A 12,381-nucleotide genomic window follows, 5' to 3' on the forward strand; every position below is an offset into this window, starting at 1 on the left:
GTATGTTTTTCTTAAAAAAACTGAACTTGTTCTACTTATCAACAGAAAAATAGTAAAAAAAGTTACACATCTAAGGGATTAAAAAGCAGTTCTCTGGAGATATGGGAAATTGCTTATGAATATTAATTAACGGGAAAAATCGTAACTCTTTGAAATTATACCATTTCTTACTTTGTAAAATTATAGGGAAGATGTTGAAAGGTAATTGCTTATGTGAAGACAGTAAGGAGTCAATCTCTTCTTTCTTCTCTTGGGCACTAAAATAAATACCCAGGAGAAAGTCAGCTTCATTCCAGTGTGCCAGCAAGTAACTGACTTAACCTCTACTCTCTGCCGGGTTAAAATATTGCATCAAACCACTCCAGTTGACAGCAGTTTTCATTAATATCCCTCTCCATTCAGGTATATCCAAGTATAAATTAAACTGAGGCAGCAATCAGGGTTTGAAAACACAGGAAGGGCCTGTGAGAGGGGTGACCCAGCTGGTTTCTCAGCAGGACTTTCCCTGCCTCTTCCCCTGCAAGGGAGGGCAGGAAACTTCAAAGGAATGTGTTCATACCAAGCACAGCTATGAGTTATGATTTAAAGCAAAGTCACATGCCCACAGATAATAAGGCCAGCAGGGTAAAGCTGGCAGTGAACCCGTAACACACACAAAATGGAGTTCCTTGTCCACCAGAAGCTGGAAACTGCAACCTGGTATCCTTCAACACTGTTGGTGCCCATCATTGAGCTCTACCATTTAGTCAGGCACAGAGGCTACACCATACCTGTTTGTCATTTAAATACTCCTGTGTTTGACTATAAATAATGTAGATCGCATTTGTGGAACATGATTAATGAACAGAACTCGAAACTTCAGCCCACACAGTAGCTGTGGGTAAATAAGTTGTGTGTAACAACACACCCAGGACAGCCTATTTTTGGCAAAGAAAACTCCTACACTTCCTCTACTGCTAAAAAAAATGCTCTGAAAATAATGACATGTAAGAGCAACTGCACAGCATTAGACCCCCAGAAGCCTGTCTAACCCGATATTTCCCTCTTTGATAAAGTGTGTGGAAGAGTACAAGAACCAGACACACAGTAGATGCAACCCAATAACAAATTCTCAGCCACTTATATACGGCACAGACTTGCCAAGCCAAATGTGGTGCCTTCATGTTTATCAAACAATGATGCATTTTGCCATGCAACATCTCAGAGATCAGCATCTTAATGTGCAGTTCTGAGCTCACCACCTGATAACTTGCTGAATACCTTAAAAGAATTATAGGAGACAAAAGCAGGTGACAAACAACCCTTATTTCACATTCACCCTCTTCATCCATCCATATCACTCACAAGTTTAGAGACTTTCACGATCTCCCTCCTTTCCTCTGCCCCCAAATTACCCCCTTCAGTGCTTTTCCAAGTGTTACTGTATTTTCTGAGGCCTGAGGAAGGGACCCAGAGCTTCACAGCACTTGCCACACCAGCATAACAAGCGTACAGGTAGCAACATGGTAACAATCCTTGTTTTGCTCTCTACTACTTCCGTAACAATTCCTATCGATTTCTTTCTTCAACTGTCACAGCACACTTTCAGTCAGCCATCTAACACCAAGACCCTTTTCCTACGGAGAGGGTTTTGCCTGCTGTTTCACTGCCCGAGAACCACAGAACCATAAAGTCATTTATGTTGGAAAAGACCTTTAAGAACATTGAGTCTAACTGTAGACCCAGCATTACAAGCTCCGCCACTAAACCATGTCCCTAAGCACCACATCTACATGCCTTTTAAAATCCTCCAGGGATGGCAACTCCACCACTTCCAAGGCAGCTTGTTCCAATGTTTGACATCCCTTTCTGTGAAGAAAATTTTCCTAATATCCAATCTAAACCTCGCCTAGCCATACCTCGACTCCCACTACTTATGGCCAAGTGACTGACACTCCTATTACGTTTCTAATTATTTAGTTAGGGTCTTCACCACAGCTGCACTTGGCACTCTACTTTGGGTATATTGACAACAGCTGCAAACTTTACCATCTGACTTTTCACCCTTCTCCAGATTTACGAGCATTTTGGAGAGCACAAGCTCAAGAGCCCAACACAGATGCCTCCACTGTGAAAACAAGCAAGCTACTACTCTCTGCTTTGCACCTTGGTGGTGCAACAGCAGAACTCGCCTTCTCACCTCGTAGTCACTGAGCTCTTCCAAAAGCCTTTGGTGGTGAAGAACGTTTCAAAGGAGGGCATGAAAAACCACACCAACTGAACATCTCAGCACTGGGGTGGTTCTTATGGATCTAGCAAACTCCACCGAAGCCAGCAACTCACTGCTAACACAGTCCTAAAAACCGCATCTAGTTTTCAGCTATTAATCGAAACGAGATGAATTGTCAATCACCAGCTTCATCTCCCAGCCAAAATAATTTGCAGTTTTGCACACAAAAAAAGAAATAACAAGCCTTGGAATCAACACAGCAATTTCTTTCAACTTAAAAGCAAAAGAACTTCACTTTCCTTCCAACATATCTAAAAACAAAACAGTAATTTGGTTAACCACAAGTATTACAGCCTTCCCATGATAAGGCTAGCTTCAAATCGCTGAAAAATAATTACTAAGATGGCTTCTGTTGATTTTAAAGCACATAGTGATTTCCATTTCACTGACTATATTAATTTTGTTGATTCATTTTATACAAATAACAACAAACCAGTCATTTAAATAACTGTTCTTCAGTGAACAGCTTTCTGCCTACTGACATGGAAGGAAAACCATGACACAGGAAAGCTACCAATTCTGTATTCAGGCTTTAGAAGAGGGGTTTCGCACATCTGCATTTTTCCCCAGGGGGTGGGGAGGAGTTGAGTTTTCGTTGACTTGAACAATATTCATTTCATCCAAACAGTTTTCAAGGGGGAAATGCCTGACTGTCAAGAATTTCATTACTACAGTCAGGGCTCAAACTAATTACTTAATGGGAAAGTATGTTAACAATAACTTTTACCAGATAAAAACTTTACAGAAGTAGGCTAACAGAGAATTTACTTGGCTTGCTACAACTGTTTGAATTACTGATTTTAATCAAATAATGTGAGTTATCATGTGGTTTTCCTCTAATTATTTAGTTTCAGCACTTACCTTTCTTCAAGCTATTCATCTGCAGTTCAGCACCTTGTAATAGGTTGCATAGCTCATTTAAGGGTGGAGCTGTTTAAATTTTACCTCTTCACTGATTAAAGGCAAAAAAATGTCCCAAAAACCTTTAACAAGCCTGTCCATTCTATGAGTAAACCTTCTTCTCCCAAACCACCTTCTGATGCCAAAAACAGGCTTGCTGGATCATCAGATAAAAACAAGGAATTAATGCTGGTAAAGAACACCACAGCTTCAGGGCACAGTCCACCACAAGTCTTTCCTCCCATATCCCCAGCATCACTAGTTGTGAAAGATCTCAGTGACACTGGTTTTTGTTCCTTTACAGTCTTATAAATCTTACATTACCATTTCTACGATTTTCTTTCAAGTTTTTCCTGCTAGATGCGTCAGCTCTCATCTTCAAGGTAAAAACAATCTTATACTTCTTTTTGTCACCCCTACTGTTTTTCATACCAATTTTGAGGAGGGCAGAGAAGAAGAAGATGGTTTTGAAGATATACTCTGCCCCTTCAAGAGAGCTTCCTCCTCCCTCCCAGAAAGACAGGGTACTTTTCCCCTTGCCCAGCTTAGTCTCTGATCTCCCTTTCAGGGCTTCCCCGCCCTACAGCACCTCCTGTGTTCCCCCCTCCTCTCTTCCATGGGGAATGTGGAAGCCCGTCCCAGCTGCTGAGCTGCTCCATCCACCACTCCTTGGCAGCTGCCTCTCTGTAGCGCATACATCTGATTCCCAGACCCACCTCATGCTGTGTGGAGCAGCGAACAGAAGCAGCCGGCAGGCAGCAGTGGAGGGGACTGCTGAGCAGCTGCTTCCCGCACAGGCCCAGGACACTGGCTAGGACAACTGTTTTTATGATTTATTAAGTGTATTGTAGCCTCGTATCATTACGACTGCATTCCAGCAATTGTCTCCAAATATTTACGGGCAGAGCTACTTGGTATTAATTACTGACTGTTTAAAAAAAAAAAAAAATTAAAAGTAAACCTCTGATATCTTGACCACTTATTCATTTGATACCAAAACCTCTTGAATGCTGACTGAGAGAGCCACAGGCAAACAATGACAAATGTGAAGATCACAAAAGCCACTTTTTCAGCTGAAGTTTAACATACTAGTAGGTAGTCAAACCTGATAAGCTACAATCATGACGTTTTACCATTTTTAGCTTTTAGTTAAAACAACGGTATGGAAGCAATACATTGCCACTTAAACCTGGCAGATCAATCAGAGACTTGGTAAAATAAAACTTCTATTCAACATTTCTTTTAAGCCTCAGAAGACTTTATTTCACACTATGATTCACATCTGTTGTCTTCTCCTTGCATAAACTGTTGCCCCATCACTTCTCAGGTGCTGAAGAAGTTCACGCTGGAAATTTTTTCACATGTAAAAATTTCAGCTTTAATTGAAAACCACAAAACATTCCCTTAGGATTTAAAGAAAACCATTGGTTTGGCCAAAACAAACACATTATAACACACGCTTCTTTCTCCAAGTTGCAAATACAAAAATTAATAGTTTAAATGACAATTCTCACATGTGCTTTCCATTTTCCCCTCAAAGGAACCAACATGAAAAAAAGAGTAGGTATTCAGGTATTGTCCTGTTGCTGTATCAAACGTCAGTCTATTCATAATGTTATCCTGTAAAAATTACTTGAAAGATGTTAGCAAGCTACCTGAACCTCATTCTACCTTCAGCCTCTGTGCACCAAAAGAGCCACACAACCAGTAACAAACAAGTGAGTCAAGCAGAAACACATATTTTCGAAACCATAGTTCTTGTGTATCCTGAAACACATTTACAGTCATTTAAAACATTTTCTGCTAATTGGAAGTAGCTTACCTGAAGGACAGGCACTTTTTGTGGTGTGTTTTGTGGTGACTGGTGAAGCTGTGCCCAAGGCTGATGATGAGGATGTGGAGGTGGTGAAGACTGGTGATGTATCCCTGGATGAGGCTGCATGGGAGGACAGGTTGGCATTTGCTGTTGAAAAGACTGCTGTTGACTAGGAAGTTGCTGGCCAGATATTAGTCGCTCTTGTATTGCTTGTGGATCTGCAAGGCCAACACCTGGACAACCATTTGGTCTCATGTGCCCACCCATCTCCCGTGGTGTTGAAGACATACCCATAAATGGACGATTCTGTTGCATGTTTCGGGGGCCCATATTCCTTTGTCCAATTCCCATGGCACCAGGGGGCTGGTGTGACGGTTGAGGATGGGGTATATTTGGGTAACTGCCAACTTCCATTGGTATTCCAGCACTACCAGGTCTAACCTGTGGAGGAGGTGTACCTGCTGGATTACTCATTGCTTTCATAGGTGACATGGGAGGTGGAGAGGCATAAGTTCCCTGAGGCTGTGAAGGGTGCATAGTTTGCGTGTTCATTTGGTTAAGTGAGCCACTAGGGTGGATGGGCTGCTGGTGCATTAGTCCTTGACCACTGTTTGATGGAAATCCGACAGCATTTGGGTATCTTGGTACAGATTGATTCATTGGAGTGTTATTTGTAAGGCCTAAATTCTGATTCATCCCTGTATTATTAACTAATCCCTGATTAAGGTTACTGTAAGGATATCGAGAATACTGCCCTGAGTTGTTTATAGTAGGTGAGGGTACCGTCTGGCTCCGAGAACTAAAATTAAGTGTTTGCGGCCTAACAGCACCCTGCTGGGGAGGATTAGGGGAGAATCTGGGACTGTGGGCTACTGATTCTCCATGGAGAGCAGTGGGGGGATGGTGGTGAAATTGCTGGACTGAGTGTCGCAAAGAAGGTGCCATACTGGGATTCTGCTGGGGCACATGAGACAAGTGGCCAGGTCCTGAGGTGGCAATGAAAGGGTTTCCCTGATTGAGGCCTTCTTGGCCTTGAGAGAACTGGTTCATCCTCTGCTGCTGCGGCTGACTGTGCTGCTGCATTGAAAAATCACCACGAGCCATGTAGTTTCCCATCTGCTGCATGTGCTGAGGATGGCCCTGCCCAGGGGGTCCGGAGGGTGCCTGGGGCGGCTGTGTCGGTTGCGGCGGCTGCTGCTGCTGCTGTTGCTGCTGGTACGGTGCTCTTATCTGGTCTGGCACTTGAACTGCCCGTGGTCCCCACATGGAGCCACTGTCTACGAAGGGTTGCCCGTGTCTTTCGTTCTGCATGCCGGGATAGACTCCCATCTGACCACCAGCACCACTGCTGTGAGGAACCTGAGGGTTGTGATACTGCGAATGAGGAGACGCTATACCATTCCCAGGGGCATTGCTTATCATCCTGTTCGGCTGATCCATCAGGTGCATTTTCTGCTGTTCGTATTGATTATAGTGATCAAAATGGGTCAACTTGGCTTGATTTTGATTTGCAGTGGGATGATGAAGAGATGACTGTAAAGAGGGAAATCCTTGATCCATGGGCATTTGCTGCCCCATAGGATTCACTGTATTTTCAGGATATCCACATTCTCCAAGACCTTCCAACCCTTCACTGAAAATATTACCATCTTCTCCAAACAGACTCATCATTCCTGGATCTGCCATCTCTTTTCAGCACACAGCTCCTCGGAGCTACAACCAGAATGCTAGTCTGTGCTTCACCTCGGTGAGGTGTTTTGTCCTCAAAGCCTTTAATCCTCAACTAATCTCCTTCATGTCATTCCATATTTCCTTAATTCTTTTGGACCACGCAGTGTCAGGCAAAGTCTGGTTACTGCTCCTAGAAAAAGTGGGGGAGGGAGGAGAAAGAAAGGAAGATATTGAAATAAATAACATCAAGCAATATAAAGAAAAAATACTTGACTGGTTTTTAAACAACCCTACTACTTTCCGCTACTTTCAGCCCCCTGAAATACATCTTAAAAATCTATTTCACTTTACGAAAGATTCTATAGCTTTATCAGAAGCTTTATTATGATGGAGAGTTAGGAAGCAAGCAAAACACTAGCCTTAACCTTAAATTAATCCATTCACTAGACTTCCTAGTGCTCCTTTCTTGGGTGGAACAGAACAAAAGAACACAACATGCAGCAGCAGCAGCTGCCACAGCAGGTAGGCAGATGTATGAATATAGCCAGGCAGCCCATCTGCTGAACTAAAGCCCTGAAAACGCTCCAGTTACCAACAGCATGTCCTTAACCTTATTCCCTTGAGCTGCGTAATCAGATGAGCAAGCAGAAGCACCAAGTCCTACAATGAACTAAAGTTAGTTATACAGACAACAGATTTTTCAAGTGCACACAGACATGACCCACTAAAATATACCAAATCCCAAGACTAGCCTTTCGGAAAGGAAGAAAAAATAAATTTAACGCTCACAGTTTATCTTAATTTAACAAATTTGTAAAACTGAAAGACACAACGCCTATTCCCAGTTAAACAAAACTATATGCTCAATTTGTGTAAGAAAATTAAATTCAGAAGCTTCATTCACAATCCCTATTCTAATTTCCTTCATGATGGTAACAGGGAACCAGTATCATTGGAGTTCATTATTCTTCTTCAGGTTATCACGCTACTACTGCAACCACAGCACTTTAGAAGATCACAGTGAAGTTTTGTTCCCTTCAGAATTATGATCTTGAATATTCACTCAAGAGAATTAGTAGTGGCAAAAGAACTGAAAAAATAAAAAGCTAACCTAACAAGGTACACTCTCAGGCTTGGAGGCGGGGGGAGGGGAGGGGGGGTGGAAAAAGCAACACATAGTAACAGAGTAGATTCAGAAAAGTTCCCATTTAGGTTTTTCACAGGGAAGACTGCTCTGTTCTGACATGTCCCCCATCCTCTCCCCTCAAAAGCTTGGAAGATTTTGTTTGGATCCACTTACTATGAACAAAGCTGTCTTTTCTTCTTATGATCAGGATTTTAAATGTTATATCTTACATCTCAAAATAAACTTTCAGACTAGTCAAGGGAGCCTATCCACACAGCAAATAAAACCAAATATTTCTGCATCTTGGTTGTAATTTAGTAGCAACTTTACTTGCAGATACCAACTTGCCCTTTAAACAGCAACAACAGTAAGAAGATTTACAAGTTTGTGGTTTCACATAATTTCGTAGTGGAGGAGAGATACCTTTGGGTCACTCAGGATGCAAAATGCCAAGCCAGACTATTTGACTGAAGGTGATTTGTCCCAGACAAGTTTTAGGGAGAAAATATCAGCACATTTATTACCCTTCTTGTAGCCACTGTCAAAAGGACCTTCTACAGCATGAAGCAGAGGGCAAGAGGAAAAGCACAAGCATTTATCACTCCTCTTAAAATAGCATTTGAATGTCACCTTTAAAACGACACTCTTAAATCTCTTTAGTGCTCAGCTGGGATATTAACACTTATATTCCTAAATCACTTGGAGGTAAACTCCTATTAATAATCTTTGTATCTCTAATACCTTTTTTCTTTTCATTTCATTTCCATTATTAAGCAAAGCCATCTGTAATATTTACCACCTCTATCAGTTTACTAAAGCATACCATAAGAAAGTTCCCACAACAAGGTGAGAAGGAACCTCCTTCACCACAAAAGAAACTTTTGCTACTAGACTGCTCCAGAGCAAGCTACAGTCATGGGGAAGATCCCTGACTGCTTGAGGACTTCTGGCACTGCTACTGCTGATGCATCAGGAGCTGCCAAAGCTGGACATCGGTGTGTACTGAGAGTCTCCACCTAATGGAATGGTCTCTTTGCTTGGAAATGCCAAAAGCATAGATAGCGCAGAGATACTGTTACTTGCCAATCACTGATGTAATCTGGGCAATATCAAACTTGAGCCGAGTAGAGGATCTCACCCATCCTCTAATGTGTTTATAGCCACAGAGTTATGAACACGTAAGAATTTTCACCCATTATATAAATCATGCCTGCTAAAAGAACATTTTTTTTAAGACAAGCATGCTGTACTCTCCTGAAGAACTAATGAAACTTTCCAACAAAAGAACTGAAATCTACACAGAGGAATTCTCTTTGCCATCTGTTATGGACAAGGTAACTGAGCATCTCCAGAAACAAGGTTAAAAGCAACAAGCACATATTTGAATCCTACTGCTTTTTAAACGGTTTTTCAACTGACGAGTTGAAAAAAAATCAGGCCAGTCAGCCACAAGTAACAGTCAACATCAGCTAACAGTAGCTAGGCTATGACTCCCAGAAAACCTATTTTAATAGGATCAGAGTTTTGTTTTACTACACACATTATTTCTGCCCAGCTCACCCCATCCCAATTTGCAGGTCTGGACTAGGAACTTGTCCCTTACAATGAAGGACATACGCTATGGAACCTAGCACTCACATGGCTTCCTGAGCACAAGATCTTTCAAAAGAAAAGTAACCTTTAAGTTCATGACCACTTTGTAAACAAACAAATCCATCATCTAAATTAAGAGCAAAAACACTGTTTGCCACTACGTATGATTTTAGATCTGCATTTTTATCTGACGTGTGAATCGACTTCATGTTTGAGCTGTTGATGCCAAAGCTGTTAGGTTTGAAACACAGCGTAAGACGTGTTTAAGAAGACACCTCAAGTTGTAGGAGTATTTCTTCAGATTTAAGTTTTGCCTTAAAATTAATGACCACAGCCCTTTACAGTCAGTTGTGCTCTTGCCAAACCTTCTTCCAACTTCCCCCAATAAAAGTCACACCTCTGATGTGATATATGGCTAACAGCAGCTGTTGAAGCATGAAAGACAGTAGCAGCTACAGCCTGATCAAAATAAATTAACCAATGTTTTGATTAGGAAACAGTCAATACTGGAATTACCTAACAACCTCTCAGTAACAGAATAAACGTCTTCCAGATAGTTAAGCAAAGCATGAGAGTCAGCCTTATTTTAAGTTGCAAACATGTCTTTGCTTCTTTCACTACAAGCAATATATTCTGTTTGCTCAAATCCTCAAATCTGGTCAAAAAAAACCCCACACAAAAATAAAGGCAGAACCTGCATCATCAAGTAATAATTCTACAATACTCAGCACGACCATTCACTTCCCCATAAAGGTAGACATACTATGATAAACTCAGCCTACAGTCTTTATTTGATTAAATAGTTAAAAAATAAGGGATGGTGCATCTTCTTCTCTACATTCCTGTAACTTAAAACCAACATACAGAGAACCAGTGATTGTTTTTTCGATTCAAAGGAAAGCATATCCGAACTCTTAGAAAGGTGGATTGCTTAAAAGAAGTGTGAAGGTATGAACACTAGTGATTTTTTTTTTAATATCATCCTAAACTATACAGATTCTGCTATAAAATTCTATCACTTTTCTGTTCCTAAACATGAAAGATTCCACCAAGACTGACCTAAAGAGTCAATTAATATATTTCCTTAAGGCTGCCTATAATACAGCCTGTTTCTGTTCAAAGCAATGGTATGATCCCAACTACGAGGACACAGTCAATTACTTAACAACCCCATTGTCTCAACAGATGAAGCTCACATTTACTCCAGTCTGCAACATTCCAATCCTAAACAGCTAGATCTCAAATTTAAGTAGCAGTTAACCATTGCCCAGCTTAATATTTCAGACCTACGGGGACTCAGTAGCCTTGGACAGCTTCCTGCTTTTATGAGTTGAATTAAACTGGCTGCTGCACAAGCATAACCCTATCGAGGGCTGCCAACACTCAAAACCTCTTGCTTTGTTCCTTAAGCATCCAGGTAGTCAAGACCAGGAAACTGCAACAGCAGCACACTGATGCCCTCCACACCACCATCCTCACATTCTGCCATTCGGATTTTGTAAAATCAACAGGTTCCTCGATTCAGCTATTGACCCTTCTATAGAAAAAATTTAGCAGCATTTCTTGATGGCCGTGCAGCAAGCAAACTGAATAAACAGAAGGCAAGAAGGTAGACAATAATGACTGCTTCAACCTTGAAGGACATGTCATGCAGAGTTGATATTTTTACAGCTATTAGTTGATATTGCAGACAAAACTCTTAAGTACTTAGACACACACCAACCAGTTACTCATATAATGGAACTATGCACCTACACACAATACAATAAACACCACAAATACCGTGCTATTTTGAAGAACTAGGCTAAAAAGACCTCTCATGCTAAAAAATGCCATGCCAAAGGTCATATCGAGAGCAGAGCCTCAAAATGTAGGATTAAACATTAGGCTACTAAATCTGCATTTAAACATTGCGTATTTAAACTGCTTTTCAAAACTGCTAAGCTCCTGCTGGCTGTTAGGGGTAGTAATTTAAGCATTTGCCGCATGGAAGGAGATGACATAAATGACAGCAATGAAAGTCACATTCTTATCTTACTCAGAAAGTTGAAGGAAAACATTCACTGAAAACTTCACAAACACATGCAACACCGTGACAACATAGAAAAAGTCATGACAAGACATTCAAATTGGGGAAGACGGCTCATGAGACTTCTATGTTTCAACTCATTTACCTACTGAGAGAACAGCACTGCTGATGCCAGGACAGTTATGCAAGTGCCTGACCACATCCGTGGGAAGCACGCCTAGTCTCCTGCATGTTTAATGCTTAGCTCTCATGGCTGTCACTGACACCATGCATGGTACATTCCTCCTGCATACAGATTAGCCAAAATATAAGACCAGAGTTGTAAAGTGATTGCAACGTCATTTCTGACTGCTGCTTACAAAGAAATTTGGTTATCTGAACGCAATGCTTTCCTAGTACACACTTCACACAGCACAGCTGTGTTAAAAATTAAGTCCGTATAGTTTGGACATCAAAGGATGGCAGGAATCTTGTTCCCCCTCGTCTCAGGAAGGGGAGACACGACTTGCAGAGATGAAAATAATGACCTGATGCACTTCAGAAATATTCTGCCTTCAGTGGGAAGCATCTGCAAATATGATAAAAGCATTTCTGAAAAGTTTAGTTTCACATTTATCTTTCTGAAGTTCAGTTAGTTCTTCGCAGAAGTACATCTTTACAAAAAGCTGCAGGGGCTGTCAGTGTCACTTGTTAAACTAAGAATTGGGGAGGGAGGTGGGAGTGAAAACCTCAGGTGCCTTTCTCAAGAATCACAAGTTTTGCCTATGTACAGTCAGCTAAATGCCATGAACGCTATTCAGCAACATCTTTTGGGCAAGAAATCCATGAAATCCTAAGTTCCCCCCACAGTCATTCAGCAGAAGCCAGATTGCATTTTATTCTCTTAATGCATGATGTACTTTGCCAAAAACAGGCTTCTACCAAGGCAACTGAGGGCACAACAGCCTTCGAATATTTGGCAGCTTGTTGCTGTCAAG

At 41.4% G+C, this 12,381-nt stretch overlaps 1 protein-coding gene across 6 annotated transcripts in view; it reads right to left on the reverse strand.

The window, feature by feature from the left end:
- Positions 1-12,381, reverse strand: part of CHD7 (chromodomain helicase DNA binding protein 7) — a 131,159-nt gene that overhangs the window by 83,587 nt on the left and 35,191 nt on the right. For all 6 annotated transcript variants that reach the window (XM_027898082.1, XM_027898083.1, XM_027898081.1 and 3 more), the window contains one exon: positions 4,992-6,846. In XM_027898082.1, coding sequence (XP_027753883.1) covers positions 4,992-6,671 — 1,680 coding nt within the window. In that variant the 5' untranslated portion in view covers positions 6,672-6,846. The remainder of the gene's footprint in view (positions 1-4,991; positions 6,847-12,381) is intronic.

Source organism: Empidonax traillii, unplaced genomic scaffold (assembly GCF_003031625.1).
Source record: "Empidonax traillii isolate 1590-97213 ecotype Southwest subspecies unplaced genomic scaffold, ASM303162v1 scaffold578:size403431, whole genome shotgun sequence".
Lineage (NCBI taxonomy): Eukaryota > Metazoa > Chordata > Aves > Passeriformes > Tyrannidae > Empidonax > Empidonax traillii.